Consider the following 24,127-nt stretch of genomic DNA (forward strand, 5'->3'; position numbering starts at 1 on the left):
ATTAGAGGAGCTGAGCAACAGAGAAAATGTCTATGTTACTTTAAACAAAGGTCATCTTGGGAACACACACTACAATGGGGTATGAAATTTGTCATCTTGCGATTCAATTTATGTTCAGCAAAGAAAAAATTCTGGGGGAAACTATTGATAATAAACAATGTATTTTTATAATCAAAGGAAAATCAGTAGTAGGATTCGGTCAGGAAGAAATACAATTAAAGTCTGGCATGCTGTTTATTTTAGCTTTTACAACAAAGCAAGGGTTTGAGGACCCTGAGGAGATTTTCACAATCACTGACTATACAGAGTCTCCAATCCCAGAAACAGTTTATAATAATTTCATGGCACATACAACATGCATCAAATACTCTGTATTATTCAATAACTAAATAAGACACCGCATCATTCTCTTCATGGTTCACAATCATATACTCATCCCATTTCACTGGAAAAAGTCCATTAATATTAAGGAATAAGGATCTTGGACAAAAACCAAGAAAAAAACCCTATGACCTTATTTTCACTAATGCCACAGCCCATGATTTTTGTTCTGATGAGCTTTTACAAGTGATTCTCACTTGAATAACTAGAGAAAGCACAGTAGCAATTCCCCATCTTCTGCTAACAGAACAGGCAATGGACACTTTAGGATACAGACATTTACTTACAAGAAGAGCTGTCTGTTTTGAAGCATAATTTGTATCTTAAGATGGTGGGAATTCTGTTTATTTCATATTATCAGTGAATGGAAAGTTAAGGCTTGAGGGATTTTCCTTTAAAGTCAGCAATCTGTTAAAAATGTGACTTGGGTAAACCAAGTAGATCCCATGAAGTTGACTTGAAGAAATATTTCTAAGGCTTCAAAGTTCTGAAAGGGGCTTTTCCATTTTGGATATGACACTCATTTCTTCTAGCCTTTCTTAAGATGAGGCTTGAAGGGGGTATTAATCTGTATTATATAATATTAAAAAAGGTCATTTTTCATAGTCATGCTATGAAAGTATAATTCAAACCTATCCTTTATAAAAAAATAAGGAAAATAATACCAAAATATTTATCTGTAAAAAGAACTTCATGCCTCTAAAGAAACCACCACTAAATTTCTCTTGATACCATTGAGGCAATGATTTGATCATTTACCCAGCACTGATTCAGGGTGTCTAAAGTAAGCATGATAGAAGTTTAAAATGTGAACAAGAAACATTAAACTTAGCTCCATGAGGGGTGTGAATACGGGCAATTTCTCCACATTGCAAAGAATCACTCGGAGCAAATATTTAAGATTCGAAAGAGAAATGTTTCTTTTATAAAGTAGTTAGAATTTTAACCAGATGCATGATTCAAGTTAGAAAACCAAAGGGATCCCCAATGAGCTGCAATATTTTAATCACATGACTGTTTCTTTACCTGATTGTAACCGTTTTTTTTTTTTTTTTCTTTCGTACGTGAAATTACTTCTGTAGTATACTTTCCAAACTGCTTTTGGAAGGTACAAGGTGGAAATTCTAATGATTTATTGCTGTGTCTCTTCAGGTAGTATTCTCCATCAGAATCTCGGGGAAGGTTCTCTTGCTTCTTCTAGTTTTGTGAGGATCCACTGTCGTGGAGAAATAAACCAACATTTGCTTATTTCAAGAACTCGCAACGAAACTCAAAATGTAATGAATGTAAATCTAGAAGTTGGCTTTCTAGTTAAGGGTATACTCGTGTCCAATAATTAAATTCTCATGCATAAGACATCATTCATCTCAGTTAAATAGCCCAGAAGTTCAGATACAGTGGTACCAGATTTAACAGTAAGAATAATGTTTTTCTAAGGTCTTTGGACTTGAAGGTTTGTCTTCAGAATAAGAAAAGTAAAATAAACCATCTTGAGAGAGAAGGGTAATTTGGCAGCTGGGTTGAATAACTGTGGCATAGCGTGAAAACTATCCACACAGACTTTCTTCCAACCTATGGCAATTCTGTATCACAAACCTTCATGATTCCATATACAGGATTCTACTGATGGAGTAGGAATAATTACATGTAATTCTACAGAGGCTAGCAGCATAGCATATTCTTGAGCATTTTAGGTATTCTCATGATATAGATCTTTTCTATTTTGCTTTGAAATTGCAAAAATAAAATGCAAATATAGTGTAAACCTTCTTACCAATAATGTCCATTATCATTGGGGCTGTGTGACAGATTAAAGCCCTGGAGGCAATACTAGGGTTATCTAATTATGAGAAGCTTCAGCAGAGGTATCTGTGCTTCTATTAACATAAGAACTTAGTAGAAATGTCTCTATGATAAACAGAACAAGAAATGAGCCCAGTAGCCTTCTCTGGATGTTTCTGGCAGAGCAAGAAGATTTAAAAACCAATCTCCTGGGATAAAATAACACGGTGACAGAGATAAATGAAAGAGAAACCGAGAAAGGTGGTAATGAAAAATAGTTTTTAGGAAACATTACCTAGTTACATATAGTAAAACTGTAAAAAAAAAAAATTAAAAACAAAACTTTTCTGTCTTAAAAAAAGCAGTCCAACTTATTACATGGCTTTGAAATGAGAAGCTGCTATCGGTTTAAGGAAAAGATATTCATTATATTTACCCTAGCGTCCTCTGGGGTCTTGAAGTTAATTATTTTTCCAAACTCTTTGGCATGAAACACAGACTTCACCCGTTCCTATAAACAGAGTAACTTAATTAAAATGACAATCTGGTAGAAATAGGATCAAAGAATGCCACAGTTATATGAATCTGTGCTTAAAGTGTCCCTCTTACACAAATGATATGCCTTTAAAACAGCCAAGAATTAAGAAACAAGAATCAAACACAAATGGAAAGAAAAGACTAGGTTCTAACATATCCATTATCATTAAGCTTAAGTTAAAAAGTTTTGAGATTTTAATTTCCAAAGCCATGTAAGGTTTATGCAGAGGAGGTGGTAAATCAGAGCAGTATTTTCCCCTCCAAATAGTTTTTCAGATTGTTCTTGAGGAGTTTCTCAGATTGCTCATGATGAGCTCAGCTCATCATCATACACGTGTGTTTGTATATATACACATACATGTTATATGTAACTTCTGACATTTTAAATCAGTCATGCAATAAGAATGTAGCTTAAGCTTAATGCCTTTTTTTTTTAGTGTCCTCCACTTTTTACACTCCTCTAGTATTCTATTCAGTGTTTGTGGGGAGAGCTAATAGTGGATGGTAAGAATGAGAGGGACAAACAGACATAATGGGACTACTGAGGAGCAGGCAATGTTTACCTCTATTAACTATGGGCAGAGCTACAGAAGCAGCAATGTTGGGAGTCTCATTAGCTGAACAATTTCTCTAAGTATTTCAAACATCCATGTAAATAGAGACTCCAGAAGAAATCAGATTCTTTTACTTAAAAAAAAAAAAAAAAAAAGGTATTTGCTGACAAAAGGTTTCAAGAAAAGAAAGAAACCAAGATAAGAAGCAGCTTATCTTTGCAGAGAGAAAAAGGTATGAAAAAAGCCAGGAAAGTAGTATGGACTAGAACAAAAATAGCCACTATCTATTACTTTGCATAATAAGGCCACTGGGCATTTCATTTTCTGAGTGAATCAGAGAAATTTTTTTTTAATGTTTTATTTATTTATTCATGAGACAGAGACAGAGACAGAGAGGTAGAAGAAGGCTCCATGCACCGAGCCCAATGTGGGACTCGATCCTGAGACTCCAGGATCACGCCCTGAGCTGAAGGCAGACGCTCAACCTCTGAACCAGCCAGGTGTCCTCAGAGAAATTCTTAATGTGTGAGTTGGTCTAAGATCCTCAAGAACAAATAGCCAGTCTACTACTCAGAAGCTGCCTGTGTCTTTGGACTGAGTGGTAAGACAAAAGACATGAACTTCAATGGTTAAAAACAATAACCTAGGGGTGGTTCTGTTTGACAGGCTAGCCCAAAAAACATCTGTTTCTGCTTGCCTGTGTCTATTGCCCCTTCTTCCAGAGACAACTTTCTCACCTTCTCTCACTCCAAATACGTCAGAAAGAGCTGACCCTTCCTTCTTGTAGCACTACTGGTGATCCCATGACCCTCACCTGGCCAATTGGCTCCTACCAGCTCTCTGACCAAAGTGACAGGCTCAGGAATAGCCATGTGACCACAGGTGTCCCAGTGAGAAGCTTTCAATCCACTGAGCTAGTACGATATAAACCTGGAACTTATGCTGGCCGGCTTGACAATGAAGCCAACACTAAAGAAAGCAGAACCTAGAAGCTATGGCGAAGAAGGAGAGATTGGAGGAGAGGAAGGGAGACAGAGTAACTGCTAACAGATCTAAACTAGCAGATACAGACTTACACTTTCAGTACAGGAGCCAATTAATCCCTCAAAATCAAACAAAAATAACAAAGAATAAACTTATTTGGGTTGTGTCACTTACAATATTTTCTACTAATACAGCCTGTGCCAACATGCCCATACACATAGGTATCTGGTGAAATACCTTGAGGCCAAATACCTTCTATTTTGTAATACCTTAATACCTCGTACAAACTTTAAATTTACAATGGATAATGACTCTCTGTTGATTTGCCAAATGACTAGCAATTCATTGTATCTACATCCACGTACTAGGCACCATGCTAGTAACCAATGAGGAGTGAGAAATGGTCTCTGCCCTCAAGATTAAAATGGAGTTGGGAAGATAATATCTTTAAAAAGAAGAAGAACTACCAATAACTGTTAGAAAGAGAAGTAACTTTTTAAGTGTCCTTTTTTAAGATTTTCAGGGAAAAACATTTTGTACCTAACTGCTAGGGATTCTGAGAATACAAATGATTTTCTCATTTTTGTGTCTGGGACAGCAGTGAGAAGTTGGGTTTCTAGAAAGTGAAGGCTCAGGAACAGCTCATGCTGTTAATAAAGTAGCATATTTTTTCTTGGCCTAGCCTGTTTTTCCTTAAGCCTGAGTAAGAAAGGAGGTATAAAAGAAAACCCAAATAAGACAAAGCAATATCTATAAAAGAGATAGAAAAATTATAAAAGAGGACAATTTCAATGCATCATTTTCAATTCCAAGTTTCCAAAAAAATCATTCAACATACCTTTGCTTCAATGCGTAATCTTCTCCCATGAACAATGAATGGCTCTTTGGTAAATTCATCAAAACTATACTGCCACTCACATGTAAGCTGTCCAAATGTTCCTTTTGTTACAAACAATACACCACTGAGGGGAAAAAAGAGAATCTACTGTAGAAATAGACACTTATTTCCAACAATAATAGCAAGATATACATTTATTGCCAAGTGCACGTAAAACATTAATCAAGAAAGACTATATTGTGAGTTATAAAAAACCTTAAGGAATATAAAAGAACTGAAATCATACAAAGGATGTCCTCAGAGCATAATGAAATTAAACTAGAATTAAACTAGAAACTAGTAACAGAAAGAGTATTTCTAAATGCTTGGAAACTAGCATACTGCTATATAATCTATGGGTCAAACAATCTCAGAAGAAATTAGAAAATACATTGAAGTGAATGAGAATGAAAATATAACACAACATAATAAAATCTGTGGGATGAAGCTAAAGCAATGCTTGGTGGGAAATTTATAGTACAACATACTCATGTTAGAAAAAATGAAGTACTTCTACAGTCAAATATATACGGCACTTTATACACCTTAGAAAAAAATTCACCGAACCTATTATTAGCTAATATTTTGGAGAACTTGGGTGCATCAATGCTTTAGAATAAGTGTTTTTATTACTAAGGCTCCATGCAATAGGCTTTCCAACCTACCTCCAAAAAAAGGCTTTTAAAATTCTTATTTTCTCATCTTGAGGGGAAAAAAAATGAAGAAATGAAAAATAGATTCTATAATAATTCTATTCACTCTTTCCTTCAAAGACCTATTCTTCTCCAGTTCTTTCTAGTTGAAACACCAATTCTAGGTGCAACAGATTTTTTTTTAAGTAATATCTATTTGAAGGCATGGAATTATGCTAAAGAGCTGGTTCCTGGCTGGACTTACATACATCTCTCATATCAATCTTCTGTCCCCTCTTTCACTAATCCTGGATTATAGGAACTGTTCGAACAAACCTCCTGGTTCTCCTGCACATCTTGAACCATGTGAAAAATCAAAGATAGGCTAATCTTGTAGCAGGCACCTGGTTCTCATTCTCTGATTCCCTTTAATCGTCAAGCTGGAAACTTGGAAAGAAAGGAAATCCTAACGATGAATATCACCTTCCAGTCAACTACAACTCACTCACCTCCCTTACTTTATCAAGGTTTATAGGACTTTCTTTAAAGAGGTCTACTGTGTTGGGAAGGTCATTTTTTTAAATGTTGCAAACTGAATCATAAACTATTAAACATTTTTTAAAAGATTTTATTTATTCATGAGAGACAGAGGGAGAGAGAGGCAGAGACACAGGCAGAGGGAGAAGCAGGCTCCATGCAGGGAGCCTGATGTGGGACTCGATCCCGGATCCTGGGATCATGCCCTGAGCCAAAGGCAGATGCTCAACCGTTGAGCCACCCAGATGTCCCCAAGACACAGATCTAAAGCAAAAAAATTAAAGCAAAGTACAGAATGGTACATGCAACAGATTTCCATTTACGTTAAGATACATATGTGTGATGCTTGTATAGGCAAAGAATATTTCAAGAAGAAAAAAAAAAAAAAAGAAGAAGAAAGAATATTTCAAGAAGGAAACAAGTAAAAGTGGTTGCCTCTGGGACCCGGGATAAAGGACTGGTATCTGGAATAGAATGAAGACTAACTTTACATGTACATCTTCTAATACTGTGTGAATTCTGTGTTACTTTTTAAATAAAAAAATTAGATATTATAAATTTTAAACTCAGAAATGATTAGGATGAAAAACATCAGAAATGACTGCTAGGTTCAACATGAACTTAACTAACAAATGTTAATATGTAATTTCACCTTTTTGATAGTGAACAAAACCACATAGGCTTACTGACCACTCCTTTATTTTCAGCCATAACCTCTTTCCCTCAGGCACATTTTCACTTTGTGCCATCCATCCAGAAATCTCCATTTTCATACTCCATCAGCTCATTCTTCTCCTCAGTTTAACAGTGACTCCTACAAAAGCTAGCCCCTCTGACACAGTGGCTATGCCACTATGTATTTTTGTATGTACCTCTACTGCCCATGGTCTACTTGAGTATTTGGCCGTAGCTGGGAGTATCCACATAAGAACTGATCTGTCTCAGGGGCGCCTGGGTGGCTCAGTTGGTTAAGCATCTGCCTTTAGCTCAGGTCATGATCCCAGGGTCCTGGGATCGAGCCCTGCATTGGGTTCCCTGCTCAGTTGGGGAGTCTGCTTCTCTCTGCCCTCCTGCCCCTTTCCCCACTTATGTGCACTCTCTCTCAATAAAATGTTAAAAACAAAAAAGAACTGATCTGTCTCCAATGGTATATGTACTTACCTGAGTGAATTTCTATGTATGCTAAGTAGATATCCCAGACAACTTCAGGGCACTCTGAAATTGTGTATTTTTTTAAAAGGGAAGAAATGGTATTGTGAGGATAGTTTTATGGGAATTTCTATATTATTCAAATTGGTTGAAAAATACTAAATTATTTATTTTTGTGCACGGGTATGCATTTATCTCTCTGCATGCACAATGCTAAGCATGAATTTATGTAAGGTTTTCATAAGAGGCTTACAGAGCAAGAGGACAAGAGTCAGCAGCAATCAGTGTTAACTACCTGCAATAAATTCATGAGTGGCTTCTCAGTTAACCTCTCATCAAGAAAGAAATTTACCTTTTAGTTATCATTAACATATCTGTTTTATTGATCATGACATGGGTAAAATACTTGTATTTTGCAAATCTTCCATTTTCCATGACCTAAAAAAAGGTGAGAGAGAGAGAGAGAGAGAGAGAGAGAATTTCATTACTATTTCTATTTTAAAGCAAGTAATGCACTGTGATCCTCTAGAAGCCATTTCTCAGTAGGGGCAAATTATTAACATACAGTAAATACATCATCATAAAATTGATATTCACAAAAATCATTGCTTCCTTTTTAAAAGCACCTATTTGCACAGCTTTATTTAAGATGACTCAATTGCAGCTCTATCAATCTTTTAATGCTGGCTTTTTAGAAGATAGTGTTACTACCTTACAAAGTTTAAATTGAACCTATTAAGTTACCACATTCATTTTATCCTGGAAAACATAATTCTATTTGATCACATCTGTACAAAAACACAAGCTAACATATATTTAAACGTATATATTACATAAATTAGTATTAGCTTCATCCTGTATCTTCCCTGAAATTTTCCTATCACCTTACAAACATGTTTTCCTTTGCCAAACTCATAACTCATTCAAAAACAAGAAGCAGAGTGTTTCTGGACAAACATGGAACCCCAGAACCTACCTAGCTTATGTAACAATCTTTATTTTCAAGATTGCTGAAACACTGTCTATCCATGACATTGTGAACAATTTTTTTCCCAGAAAATATAAAAATAATTATATAAACGAAATACACATCATTTTTAGTTCTGTTCTAAATACTATTTGCTCTGAGGGTGGAGTTACTTTGGCTACTCACAATATATAGTAGGCTAGACTACCTACATTTTAAAGGCAAACAATATAATTGTGACTAAAATCCCTCAATAGGAAGTATGTTAAAAATTTAGCCAAAATGTTAGGTATCTTGAAGAAATTCCCAAAGAGATATAAAGATTTTAGAAAACTGTATTCCATGAGGCTCTATCCATAAACTAAAATTATTTTGCTTAGAAGAAAGCTAACAAGTGACTTCATATTAATCTTAGTAGAAAAAGCTAATCCGAGTTGTCTTCATTTTATTGGAGATGAAGTTAAAGAAAAGCAGTAACTACAGCAAGCAGGATGAAACATACAGATTAACTGCATGGAAGAATTTTCTAACTTCAAAGATAATAATATTGAAAAAAGAGTATCTTTACTATTTGCTGTAGTAGGTAAGGCAAGTAAACACAAATTCCTTGAATTACAAACAAAAAAGGGATATAAGCACAGATTCAAAAGAACTTAATAAGAATGATTAGATAACAAATTATAGAAATAACTTTGAAAAGCTAGGTGAAGTGGGGCATGTTTTAAGAAAATATAAATTATTAAGAGAAAGAAGCATCAAAATTGCAAAGGAAAAGTAGAAATTTTTTAGATGATAGTATTGTCTGGAAACCCAAGTATATAAACTCAGTAATTTTATTTTATGAACACAATATCAAATTGAAAAATGGAAGGAAAAAATTGTTTACAAGAGGAATAAAAAAGATTTTTATGCGTCAGCTTAACAAATAATATGCAGCGCTTATGTGATAAAAGTTGTAACACTACCGAGGGGAATAATGGAAAATGTGAAAATGGGAAACCCTATCATATTCCTAGATAGAAAAATTCTTCACAATGATGTTGTTACTCCCTGCCCCAGTTCCAATTTTTACACCCCAATCCCCATATGACCCCAAGATGGTATGTGTTAGTTTGTTTTAGGGGCAAGAGAGGGAAGTGATTTGATAAAATTATATTAAAATTTATCTAGAAAAAAGTGACAATATCCAATAAATTTTAAAAGGTAAATGAGAACTACACTAGCAGACATTAACACAATTAATATGCTGCAGTAGAACAGTTTGGTGCTACTGGATGTTATATACAGACATACCAACAGCAAGAATACAGACACTAGAAATTGACCCATGCACATAGATATTATAAAATTCTATATATCCTATATATCCAAAAATAGGAATATATAAAATCAAGATAGCATTTTAAATTACTAGGGAAAAGCACGTTTTAATAAATGGTATTTCAGGTAACTGGTTGGCTAAAACTGGGTCCTTACTTCGGTCTATACCAAATTAATTCCACATGGATCATTTAAGTACAAAATGAAACTATAGAAGTACTAGAAAAAGTAACATTTTAACAATCTTAAAGAAAGCCTTAAATATAAAACATAAAGCCCATAAAACAATGTAAAAATTTGTTGTGTACCTGGAAATTAAATGCTATGGAGTAACAAGACAGTAAGCAAATAAATTATGAAGTAAATAACAACATAAAAATAAAAGAATTAGGAATAGAGATATGGAGCTAAGTTCATAACAGAGGAATATGAGTATGTTAATAGAAGAAAACTGAGTAAGCCAATAGGAAAATGTAAAAAGTTTATGAACAGGTAGTTCGGCAAAACACAAAATCTGATCAATTAAGCATAAAGAAAATGTTCACCTTAACTCAAAATCAAGAAAAAGCAAATCAACTAAAAGTACCCTTTAATTCAAGAATTCAACTGCTAGGATTTTTATCTTATGCAAAAATATACCAAGATATACATAGAGCAATCCTCATGGTAATGCTATGTTAAAATCAAAATATCTAAATGTTCATTAAAGGGGACTGTTTAAATAAATTATAACATAGCCATAAAATGGGATATTATATGGTCATGAAAAAAGGGTAGATGGGCATATTGATATCGAAGATGTACAGATATATTCAGTGAAAAGAAATTAAATTACTGGGAATGAATGGGGGGGGTGGACCAGAAACACATATATGTATATTTATGTATATTTCCATAGGAATTATCTAGGATGGTTGGTGGCAACACACTAATCTAATAGCAGTTATCACTGGGCATGAAAAGTATAATAGTGCAGGCGGAAATGGAGTCTTATTTTTAATTTTACAACATTTTGTTTCAGTTATTTTTTGTATTTGAAAAGAAATCAGCTTAAAAGTATTTATTTTTGTCCTACATAATCAAGTTTAAAAAATCAAGAGTAGAAATGTTGATCTCCTCACAAGCATCACTACTACCAGGAGTCAAGAGTCTATATGATCCATTAATAGATCACAACTTTCAAATACCTTGAAATCTATGGTTTGCCTCTAAGTACCTGTACCTAGCTTCTATTTCTATTGTTATAAATCTGGGCATTGCAGCTGACTATACTTCTCATCACTTTCCACTTTTCAGACCAAACTTAAAAATCTAACCTCTGCATATAAACAATTAAAACAATGTCAATAGTCACAATAGTACCAGATATAAATAAAAGCTAAAAATCTCAAAAGTCATTCCCTCAATGTTTTTTGGAGTTCACTAGAAACCTTAAATGTAATACTTGAAAGATGATTGAGCATTATGGTCATAGGAGTCTACTTTGAAACATACAGTGAACTGTATTGTTGTCAGAGTGGATATATTTGAATAAACATCAAAGCTAACTCCTTATACAGCAAAATGTTGCTGGTCATCCCCATTACAAACAAGTGCATAGGGAATAAAGAATTGCACTATAAGCAGAAACTAAAATTTTGGAACTAAGTTCCAAAGAATGGGAATGATTGAGAGACAATCTAATGGTTTATCAACCATCATCTGCCATCATGTCGTAAAGTTTACAAATGTCATGCCTTTGGCCACAATTTCCTAATCATTTGTCTTTATAAATTTCCTATATATGAAGACTTACACTTTTCAAAACATTATTATAAATTATTTTAGAAAAAAAACCTGAGGATTTTAGACCTTACAAAAAGTTATTGTTCATCCAAGCATGAACACATACACACATGAAGCAGTGGAGGATCAGGTATGTCTTAGCTACCTAATCTTCATAACAACCTTGTGTATAGGTAATGTAACAGTTAAATAACTTGCTTAGGATCATACTGCCAGCTGTAAAACTAGGTTCAGAGAAGTGGTTTCTTCACTTCTCGTTCCAGTGTTTTTCACTATACTATAATATTTCCCCTGATGGTGTCAGTTACATGTTTCCCATGGTACCTCAAAAACATTTTCAATATCCCTGGACGTGGATGTTGTGAAGGCAGGCTGCTAAAGCAGCACAGGCAGGCTGATTTATTTTTAGGTTAACTGGGCCCAAGTAGTTCAGTATTCATAACCTATCTTTTACTCTCCGAAACAGATACTAGATATCAATGTTTCCATTGAAATACTTTGTGATACCCTTTAAAAGAAATGAAGAACTAGAAATCACTATGTAGAGCCTTTGCATAAAGACCAAAATTTGGCTGAAATATCAAATAATTAGGTTGAAATATCAAGTACATTAGCCAGTACATTACACACGTTAGCCTCATTTAACATGAGGCAGTGAGTGATAAGAAAAACAAATTTTGGCTTAAAGTACATGTGAAGTACTTATCATTGTGAACTTTCTTAGAAAAACACAAACTGTTACAGATAATTGTCAGAATTTGTGGATAATTAAAATGTACGATTATTGATAAAAGGGTTCCTTTTGCATTAGAAAGATGAATATGTAGACCTCAGTTTATTAGATAAAAATATATCAAAACCAAAATGATCGCAAACTTAGAAACACATTAAGCAGGAACTTGTAAGACTGCGGTGTCGGGGTTACCCTTTACTAATAGCCACATTTCCTATCAGGTAAGTTTCAATACTTTAGAAAAAGAACATAAGCTGGAAACTATAGTAATGCAGAAAACATTGCTAACACTTTCAAATCATGTAAATGCTCTGAAGCAGCAAAGTTCTGCAACAAAAATATTTCTGAAAAAAAAAAAAGCAAAATACGAAAACACAGGTATCAGGAATAAATCACTAACATGGAAGGCTTTAAATCCCAAACAATATAAAATGCTAATATTCATGGGAAATATATTTAAGGAAATTGGATAAAGGATAAGAACACACAGTTTAGCAAAAAACAGAAAAGCTAATCAAGTAGCTGACTCTTGGGGAAGACTAGAGTCTCATGGAGGTGTGAGTTTAAAAAATTTTTTTTCAGATAGCAACATGAAGCAGAAGAGGAAAGTTAAATTCATCTAGATGAAAAATAAGAGTAAGAATGCCATCAGGCAAGAAAATCTACTGGACAACAAATAGATGACTCTATAGATTGGCTAATTTGAATAGTCAGGAGACGATGGGGAAAGAGGAAAGGTTTATAAACATTAAAAAATTAAGTTTGCTTTTAGAAACAAAAATTAGGAAAGTAACTGTAAATCAAAGTGGTAAATGCTACCATTTCTAAGTTATTTAAGAAATAAATAGACATGTTCAAAACAATCTTTAGAGAAAGAAGTAGTCAATAAGTATAACTAACTTTCCTAGAGTTATCTGATTAACGGTTAGGGAGGGCAGCCTGGGTGGCTCAGTGGTTTAGGGCCGCCTTCAGCCCGGGACATGACCCTGGAGACCTGGGATCGAGTCTCACGTCGGGCTCCCTGCATGGAGCCTGCTTCTCCCTCTGCCTGTGTCTCTGCCTCTCTGTGTCTCTCATAAATAAATAAAATCTTAAAAAAGAAAAAAAAAACATTAGGGATATTTCAAATAGGAAAGATTTGAGGGCCATGGCCAGGAAAAACAAGATATTCAACTAAGCTTCATGATAAAATGTAAGAAATTCATTACCTCAAAGCTCAATGATTTCACATTATATTAAACACATTTAAGAGTGCAGAAGTGATACTTGGCCTATTCTGTGAGGCAAACTGGAGTAAAAAAATAATAATAAATAAAATCTGTCATCAAATCTGATAAGCAATTAGTCCTTATTGAATCTCCAATACCTTTGTCTCTTCCCAAGCTAATGAGCTATTTTGATTATTAACCAAAGGATATGCTATCTAACAGCTTAGACAGGGGTGGAAAGCAGAGTATAACCCTGTGACATAAAACCAAATAAAATAAACTATTACCCTTAAGAGATGTAAATTGTCATCAACTGGCTCAACTAAAAGTTGTGAACAAAGGACAGAATTATGCTCATAACATAATTATGTACACTGATAACAAAGGACCATTAATTAACCTACCTAATACATTTCTTCTAGAAGGGCCACAGAGGTGGGTCAGAAATAATTTAAGTGGATAGTTTTAAGTCTAACATATTTCCAGCAGAACATCTGCTTAGCAGTATTTACTGATCCGTGATGCTATCCATACTTGAAAACAACAATTTCTTTTAAGTATCTTAACAGTTCTTCTAATATATTATGAGTTTCAGAGCAGTTCAAATTACTGAGGTTTTATTGTTTTAATGTGTGGAAATGGTTGTGGTTATTTTTCAAATATTCTATTAATGTTGAAAGGAAAAAAGGGGGGTAAGACTTATTGATGCTTTTATCCAGATAAAAAAGGGGGACAAATGAAAATAAAATTTATATAATGATGACCAAGAACTAGCACCAGGTGGTATTCATCTGGAATAATGAAAATATAACGAGTTCTTAGTATACACTGTGCTGATAATCATACATATCACCTCACTTGTTTTAATCCTAGCAACACCATCAAGATTACTGCTACTTTGTCAAGTAATGTAGTTATCTCCACTTTATAATCTGAAAACTAAGGTTAAATAAGCATAATAGAAGATTATTAAGCTAGCAGAAGGAAAAGTTGGAACTGAACTCAGGTTTACCTGGTTCCAGAATCCAGGCCGAGCCACAGGAAAATTACTGCTGCTCAGATACTCTTTATTGTAAAAATGGATTAGCACAGAACTACGTACAGTCCAGTGGATGTACATCCAGTGGATGCAGTGAGATGCCATTCATGCCATTCTAACAACTCACTGGAAGATGGATTCATATATCCCACAAGCTGTCCTGTGTCAATGCTTCAATGTCACTTAATGCCTAGGAATCATTATCTTTTTCGGATGTCTGGGCATATCTTATGTCTCCTCTGATTCTTACAGCTCCTCTGAGCCTTGCAGGCAGCAGCTAATCAGTCAACAGGAATGAAACTGTGAAGAACTGACATGACAGGTTTGGCCTCTAACACAGCTCTTGTTTTATCCTCAAATCACCAGAACAATAAATGTCACTACAGTTATAATCTCATGAGATGAGCAGGAATCTTGACTATCGTCTTCGGGCCTGTAATCTGAAGATCTAGAAGGGTGTCTAATACATAATTAAGAGTTGAACAAATACTTGTACAGAGAATAAATACATGGCATTCCATTTTTCTTCTGTATTCACATGAACTATACTATTAGATCATTTAACAGAAAAATTCAATTATACATATATAATTATACATTTACTCTTCTGGCAATTCTCCTTTACAAGAAATATACAGACTCCCAGAGTCGCACATTCCAACACTGGTGCTTCATGATATCTCTAACTTAAACAGCTACTTCAGACTTGAAGTGCCACAAAATGCCTCACACATGCTTCTCCACATTGTTTCCTGTAGGGTTCTTTAGAGTGGTGGTTTTTCACTAGAAATTTGACATTACAATTCATTAGGGTCATCTTCAAAGTAACTGGGATATCAATTTCATGTGATTTTATAACTGAAACTCTTAACTGGCAGAAGTATACACAGTGCTTCCTTTCATAGATGACATTAAAGTTTATTTTTAGATGAATCAAAGTGGCCTCCCATTTAATTTTGTATGAAAAGGAACAGTTTCACTTGGCAAGAGAGATCTTTCATATCTTGCCAATAAAAAATAGACTTCATAATTTAATACTAATTTTTTCTAACATTACTGTTAGAGCACACAGTCAGAGCTTCCAATGAGCTTTACTAAATTCAACTTATGCTGAGAATCTCTGTGCTGTCCAAAGTAACCAGGGGAAGTCATACAAGGTAGAGCTCTAACACGTAAGTAGAGAAGTCCCAAGTAACAATTTAGCACTGTTAGCTAAAATAAAGGGTAAAGATCTTTACTACTTTGGTAAAAATAGTCTCATTCAAGTCTCATTATTCTGGTAAAAATTGGTCTCATTCAAGTTACTGGATTAAAAAAGAGAATTTAAAAAATCATTTTATGCTGGAGACCAAGAGAAAACTGGAAGCTCTGCTAAGTGGAACCATCATCTCCAAAAAGGATGTAATTTCTAAGTCTTATTCAAAAAGTACTGTTATGTAATACTGGAAGGTTCTAAGTAGAGTGAAATACTCTTGTGATGCAAAAGAGTAGGTAGTGGGACTTACTACTAAATGTTAGAAAATATGGGCCTTTGAAAATGATAGACCCAAAGCTCCAAGAAACCTCTGCTAAATTGATAAATGAGGTATGAGACTGTATCTAGGTTGGATGGGTAATCTCCTTTCCCATAGGATTCGCTTTATTTGGGACACTAAGAGGTCTAACTTCCCTGGATAACAGGATATGGCTCTCTTCGGTTTTCTCATCCCATTCAGAAGTCTGCTTCTGGAGGGGAAGAGTTACAAAATGAAGAGTGAATCCAATAAGCCTTTGTCTCCTAGTTCTTTTCCACTTACTCAAAATTTCAGATGAAGCCGGGAAGAATGTTCGGCACTACTCTGGTGATCTGACTGCCTATGGTAAGCCCTTTCTTCCAGATCAGCTGTAATTCTCCTCCCGAGGTAAAGAGAAAGACCGCGTCGGCTGAAGGCAGCTATCTTCCAACTGCCATTTAGGCAGTGTTTGAAGCTAATTATAAACATCTGTAATTTCTGAAAGAAAAGAAATATACAACAAACAAAAACAGCCTCCCCTCCACAACTCACATAATGGTAACTATGATATCATGGAAAGAGATGTAAGAGATTCAAAGACAACACAGATAAAAATTTTAAATATCTGAAATGATTAAGAGCATGGTTACCATCCTCATGGGGTAACTAAGCTAACAACATTCACACACAGTGAAGGACACAAAGATCAGACACACACACACACACACACACACACACACACTCATTTTGAGAGGTGAAGATTTATTCAAGGGGTGAAAACTTTTTAAAAAGGTAGAAACACGTTCAACAAAAAACAAAAAAGGAAAGCTGCTATAGCTATAAAAATTATAAAAATTAAGAAAAGATTTTGCTGGCTTTTATGTATTCCAGAAATAAAGACCAGTTTCCTCACATTGGGAATTATTCTATTAATAGATCACTTTTTTAAACTTTAGAAGTTAATATTTATAAGAATTTACAATAACAAAAATATACAACAGAAATTATGTATTTGGATCATAATCATGTTAATAAAAAATTTTCAGAGGAAATATACCAGAAACAGTAGGGAAACAGGATAATTTTTATCTCTATAGTTTTTTTTTTTTCTCTATAGTTTTCTATTTTACTAAGCATATATTACTGTAACAATGTATAAAAACATAATTTTTGAAAATTTTCCTATCTCCTATAAAATACTGCAATTGTAAAATGAGAATCAATGTTAGCTAATTGATATTCACAAAAGGAATTTGCTCTTTCCATGGAAGTGAGGGTCTTTAAGTTCTTTATTTCAAAGAAATCCCAAGTTCTACATTCAGAAAACCTTTGTAGACATATATGGTTAATCGATTATTGATAAACAGTAACTTAGGGTAGAAAAACACAAAATACCCAATTAAGAATTATATATTTAGCTAAATTTCTGACGATCCTATGTTTTAAAAAACCTGCTAATAATGACTATATTATTTTGAGTGCTCACATATTTAAGCATCTCTAAGATTCAGAAGAATGGCATACTGCAATTTAGTACGTATCTTTGTTACCATTTCACTGCTTAGAATATTTGTATGTAATAAAGAGGGCTATACTAAAAATCAATTTTAAAAGTTATTAGACATTTAAAGCTCATTTTTAGAGGTACACTGTTGCTGAATAAATTCATCACACTGATTGAGATAATAATGGACACGAAAATGGTCTGCCACATTAAAACCAACCAACCATAAACTTGTATTATGAAAATTATAAATTATTCTAATTAGCTCCCTAACATAGACCTATTTGAAATCACACGCTTTATTCTTCTCTGATTCAAGACTTATAGTAATGTTTTGTATTATACAAATGGTATTCATTGCACTTCATTAATTCAAACATTCATCTACTGAAATTAAAGATTAACGATCTCAACATAACTAAATCTCCATTTATCCCAAAGGTGCAGGGATAGAATAATCAAATTGACATGTGTTTATATATCCATCATAATTATTACTTGATCTAAACGAATAATCTTTGTATCTTACTTGGATCACATAGGACCCTTAATATTTTTTACTATTATAAATTAATAATAAATTATATATTTTCAAGTAAATCTATAAAACAAAAACCAAAGACTGAAGATATAGTGTAAGAGTATACAATAACACTTGGGACAGTTGTTTCTGGTCCTCCTCCCATGACTACAGGGAAGTATGAAAGCTAAATTTTGCCGCAGGACGTAAATCAGACAAATTACTATAGTGACTACCATTCTCTAGTATATATGGCTTTTGGACACAAATAGAGTAGCATATATTTCATGTTGAATATTGTTGTCTTAATAATAGATCTACAATGGCTCCATTTGCAAATTTTAATAACATGACCTGAAAATCAACACTTAACATCAATATGTGTTTTGAACAATTTCAAAAAGTAAAATTTATAAAATCTAGATTATTTTAAATACAGAAACAAACTGTAATTTATTCTGACTTCCTTTTTTATAAGGAATATTGACAGCTGTATTATATTGGATTTACACTTGTTAATATCCAATTCATCTTATTTCGTTTATAGGCTGTTCTTATAAATTTATCCATCGTGGCAAGTGTCCATAATTTCAAACTTTTTATGAGTTTTTCTTCCTGCTAGTTTTCAGTATGTTACTCGGTGTCAAGTAAATACAAAGGCAAATAAAGAATGAGTGATTACTCCCTTAGAGAAGAGAGAAGGACCCTCCTTCCCTTTTTCTATATGTAAGCAGTGACCATGTAGAAATTCAGAATATACATAAAGGATATGGAAAGGTGTGGTATTTCATAATCGATCTTTCAAATGCGGCTTTCTCCCTAGACTTTCTCATTAGATAAGACTCCCATTTTAAAATTTTAATTAGTTATAGAGCCTCCAATAAACAAAAGAACTATTCATCTCATGAAAGTGCCAAAAGTTGAATTCTTTTTCTGTTTGATGAGATTTTTGTCCATGTCTTTTACTTCCAACAAGAGCACATTAATATAAAACAATAGTGCAATTTTATTTTTTTTTAAGATTTTATTTTATTTTATTTATTCATGAGAGACACAGCGAGAGAGAGAGAGAGAAAGAGAGAGACACAGAGGGAGAAGCAGGCTCCATGCAGGGAGCCCGATGTGGGACTCAATCCCGGGTCTCCAGGATCACGCCCTGGGCCGATGGTGGCACTAAACCGTTGAGCCACCTGGGCTGGCCCCAATAGTGCAATTTTAAATATCAAATTTTCCTCTAATAAAAGCAACAAAAATTTTTTAGCCAGAAAAACAGTATCTGTGGTCAAAGAAGCTTGAAAAGATTTTTTTCACTGTGGCAGGAAAACAGAACAAGGGCAATTATACTGTTAAAAAACATATTTCACTTGTAAAGGTTAAAAACTTAAATGTGATGAATCCTTAGAGCCACACGACCTACATAACAGTTTACTAGCTACTAGAATATTATTTTAAATCATTTCACTATTCTAGGGATTTTAAATAAATGTAATCTTGCTTACAATTTTTTTTGCATTAAAATGGCAAGTCAATGCTGAAATACCCAGAACTTTTCCAAATAAATTCTTTTTTTTTTCCAAATAAATTCTTAAGAATCTTTTAAAAACTATACCATAGTATTAAGTGTCACAGACCAACCACAGGAAATTCAGTAAATTGCTTTGCAATCAAGAAGTTTAGCGTTTTTCCCTTTTAGAAAGGCCTTGTGCCTTGCTGAACTGTAAAAGGCCAATGAGGACATTTCCAGATTTCTCCTTCCTAAGGCACACAATATGTAACAATAGGCTGTGTTCTTTCTAGCCTCTTATTGAAGGAGCAGGTTTTGTTTGGTTTTGGCCAGGGTGAGAGAGAATAGTGGGGACAACAAGATACCAGTCTCTGACACCAGTCATGACTATTTTTTTTTCAGTCATGACTATTTTAAAGGTCACTGTTCTCAATTATCTATCCCCCAAAGATGATAATATTATTTTGATGTAAACGGTAATTACATTCTTGGCACTCACGTATTTCTTAGTCCTAGTACACAGAACCTTGACTTTTATTTAATTTAAATGAATGCTAGGCAGGTAGACATGTCAAAAGAAGTATCTTATACTTTTTGTAAGCTCAATATTAAAAAATTAAGAGTCAATTTCTAATAGAGAAGAAATTGATTTATAGAAATAACATTGGTAAAGTTAAGAATTACTCAGAAATCATGGGCTGAATCAATTAAGCCATAAATTGAACAATAAGGCAATTATTTACTACAATCTAATTAAATATAAGCTCAATATACATAAACTGATTAATATAAGGTAAATGTTTCTTTGTTGATCCAAAAGCACAGCAGTCATAAGGATTAAACATCATATTACTATAAGAAAGAGACACACACACAAATCAAGAAACAGACTCTTAACTATAGAGAACAAATTGGTAGTTATCAGAAGGGAGGTGGGTGGGGGGATGGGTGAAATAGGTGATGGGGATTAAGGAGGGCACTTATTCTGTTGAGCACCAGGTGATAAATGGAAGTGAATAAGTATACCATATACCTGAAACTAGTGTTACACTGTATGTTACACTGTATACTGGAATTTAAAATAAAAACTTTAAAAAAACATATTAATAGTCGTTCACTCTTTAGAGGATTTTTTTTTGTTGTTGTTGTTCATCTAACTTACTAGTGAATCAGGACAGGATGGTGTTTATCTAAATTGGAATTTTAAAAAACCCTTCAGTGCACAAAACAGTTTTGCTCATAGATCTTTGAGACATTGATAATATTTTCCAATATAACCAAGTAAAAAATACATAATTATGCTTACTATAAAAATTCTTTTAATGTCCTGAATTAATTTTAATATTTTATAATAGGGTTATAGCATCTGGATATTTAGGTTACTAAGTAAAAATAATGACTATAAAACCAACTTTGTTCATTGTTGACATATATGTGTGTGTGTGTGTATATATAATGAAATAAGTGAAAATAGAACTTTTTTTTTCATTCTAACACTATAAAATTATGTAACTAATTTCCATAACAACTCATGAATGTTCCTTAAAGAGTGATATAATCTATATGGTTTTGGAATAGAACAACAAATTCATACTGCTTGAAGTTACATAAGTTTATTATTATTAAAAGAAATTTGACAAAAATACTTTTAAATGCTAAATGTAAAATACTGGCTAGCTATTACTACTCTTTTTTTTATACAATGGCATTACATTACAGCCCAGAAAATTTATAGAGCACTAAAAATGGCATTTTGCTAAAAAGCTGATAACTGAAAATAAAACTAGTGAACATTAAGAAAATATTTTAGTTTAACTTTAAATCCTAATGACAAACTCTACATTACAAAGCTACAATATATATACAAGCAAATGCTAAAATATATATTATACCCTACTTTGGATGTAGAATAGATTTTTTCTGTGCTTAAATAATGCAATTACTTTGTTTTCTGTAAATGCGCAGAAAAACATTTTAAAAGGAAAAAGTATTTTAACTCCCTAAAACGGGACATATGTGCATTATGGTAGCAGTCATACAAAACATGTTAATGAAACATTCCAAATAAAATGACAAAGAACATATGAATTTAACATTTCAGATCTGACTAATCACCATCATCATCATCACTACTGCTACTGTGAGTCATAATCCACTCCCTGTAGACCTGAATTTTCTGTAAGCATGGTAAAGGAGAGAAGAAGCACAAAGGTTAGTTAAGCATGGCAAAATGCTTGCAAAACATGTAAAATTATGAAATGTTCAAGGAGTCAGAAAAATCTTGAGGTAGGCTTTTCAGATCTGAGTAGGGCAATAATTATAGATATAATATTCCATATCTTAATACACCTAAGACCAAACCTCACTGGTTGGTATACTCAATGGATAAAATAATATGTGAGAATTATCATTCTATTTCTCTAGTAGGTAACTTGAATTGACTAGTAGGAAGCACTTTAATATGGTACTTCTTTCTAGATATGAAGGCATACAACTAAACAGTGTGTTTTATATTTAATTACATATAGGCCCATATAATTTACCGAACCAAGTACCTTTTTTAGAGAATTAGAAAATGGAAGGAGAAACATTTGAAATATTAAACATTTTCAAAGACACCATTGTTTAATCACTCAGATTAAATCTCAGCAGAGGGGATTTTAAATCCTGTTTCTATGACTTCTGCCTATTTTTTTTTTCCAACTACTGGCACTCATGTATTGTAAACTGTTTGCTAATAATAGAATTTTGATTAAAAAAGCACCATTACCACCAAACCACCTATACACCTTCTTACACCTATAGAAGAACAATGCTAATAACCACAATTGTCCTGAGGCCTCTGGTGAATTGTTATAAGTATCTTGCTAACGTTGTGTTTAATGCTCTTGCTGAAAAACAAGTAAAACCCTGACAAGATTTTGAAGTTCCAGTCATTTAAATAGCTCTTTCGGCAATTAATACTAAGACTGGCCTACTAAAAATAATATGCACCTTTAAAAACACAGTCAAAGGTTATCACCTTTAAATCCCAAAGTTTAAAGCTCAGCAGTTAACGAAGGTATGAAATAAATTTACCTGTCACTAAAATCAAGTTATCAACTAAGAGAAATTTTTGGTATCTCATGGCTTTCTTATTTATCATAATCTATTTCCTAATAATGAGGATGTATTTTGAAATTCTCATTATCCATCCTTACTTCTTATTGAATTCATTAAGTTTCTCAAGAAACAGTTTCTGTTTTTCAGTAGGTGATTTGATAACTATTCAGTCCAGTAAAATGTTAGTAATATGTTATTAACAAAAGCTACCAATGTAAGTAATATGTTACTTCCCTAAAAAGGGAAGGCAGGAACTGTGACGTGTATTTTTCAATTGTATTAACCACAGGTAATTTTTGCACCATTTCCATCTTCCAAAGAATGATATACTGTCATTGTAGAGATTGCACAAAATGCCTTTTAGAGCACAACCTCTCACTAAATTGCCAGTTCTGTCTCAAAATGCAATTATTTTGATGCTTTATAAAAACATTTTTAAAGACACTACCACTTTATTAAATAATACACATTATCCCATAATTTTATGTTTTACTATATTAGATGGAAGTACATTTTATGAAAAATTATATACTCTGCATGTGGTGGGAAAAATATTAAAGTTTTAAATATTTACCATGATCATTTTAAACATGACAATATTTAAAATATCAAGGGTAATAAGGGAAGGACCATATCCCCAACATTTATTATTACCATGAATATTTTCAAGTCTATATAACATAATGACTTTTTTTGGGTCAAAAAATGATTTAATTTAGTAACCCACATCTAAACCACAGATGAAATAACTTTAAATTGGTATAATCTGTTATGGTATGTTACCTATACCATAATCTGAAATTTAAAAAGTCCAATTTTCAAAGTAAGAAAAGTATCTAAATAGATAAAATATTCTACCTCCAAATGGTCTTTTGTTTCAAAAGCTAATTTTCCTTCATAGAAGATGTTGGCTTTTCTGTGAACTGCTTATCAGATTCCACAGGTTTTAAATAGACTACATAAGTATAAGGCAGGAAGAGGGTCAAGGCCAATTGAGTATCTTCAAAAGAAAAGCCTAAGAACCCAAGAATTTCTCCAATAGCAGTGGTACTGGTTTTCTCCCTACCCATGCCCAAATGGACAGGAGAACTGTATAAAAGCTACTAATGGCTTGATATGCAGAAGGAAGTATCCTAAACAGAAATGGTCTAGTTGGTTAAAGAAGTACCATGAACGATGAGGGTACATAAGGCACAATGGTTTTTAACAAATCTAGTAAATCCAGTCAGAGCTAAGAATACCCTATTAAAAGATCAGATTCAGTAAAATCCTATGCACAAAGTTACCAATACAAAAGCTTTTCTTTGTATTCAAAATAATGAAACAGTGGTACGTAGTTTGTAAATTTTAAGACTAAAATCTACTGTTGGCTTTCACTTGCAAAGTCATGCATTAACTGTTTTCATATCAAACTTTTTGATGCCTGTAAAAAAGAAAAAAAAATCTTATAGTAAATAAATGTACATTAAGACCTAAGTAAAATATAAGAAACTTGTAAATAGAATTAAGCAAAACACAC

The 24,127-nt window shown here is 33.3% G+C and overlaps 1 protein-coding gene across 6 annotated transcripts in view; it reads right to left on the reverse strand.

Annotated features, from left to right (window-relative positions):
- Nucleotides 1-215: 215 nt before the first annotated feature.
- VPS13A (vacuolar protein sorting 13 homolog A) overlaps nucleotides 216-24,127 on the reverse strand; it is a 235,170-nt gene continuing 211,258 nt past the window's right edge. For 4 of the 6 annotated variants that reach the window (XM_072837699.1, XM_072837698.1, XM_072837702.1 and 1 more), the window contains 4 exons: nucleotides 7,786-7,871; nucleotides 5,077-5,200; nucleotides 2,600-2,674; nucleotides 216-1,597 (listed from right to left, as the gene is read on the reverse strand). In XM_072837699.1, the coding sequence (XP_072693800.1) occupies nucleotides 1,547-1,597; nucleotides 2,600-2,674; nucleotides 5,077-5,200; nucleotides 7,786-7,871 (336 nt within the window). In that variant the 3' untranslated portion in view covers nucleotides 216-1,546. Of the gene's footprint in view, nucleotides 1,598-2,599; nucleotides 2,675-5,076; nucleotides 5,201-7,785; nucleotides 7,872-21,103; nucleotides 24,032-24,127 lie in introns of those variants that run through there. The other 2 variants (XM_072837700.1, XM_072837701.1) reach the window with 2 other exon arrangements.

This window comes from Canis lupus, chromosome 1 (genome assembly GCF_048164855.1).
Source record: "Canis lupus baileyi chromosome 1, mCanLup2.hap1, whole genome shotgun sequence".
Classification (NCBI taxonomy): domain Eukaryota; kingdom Metazoa; phylum Chordata; class Mammalia; order Carnivora; family Canidae; genus Canis; species Canis lupus.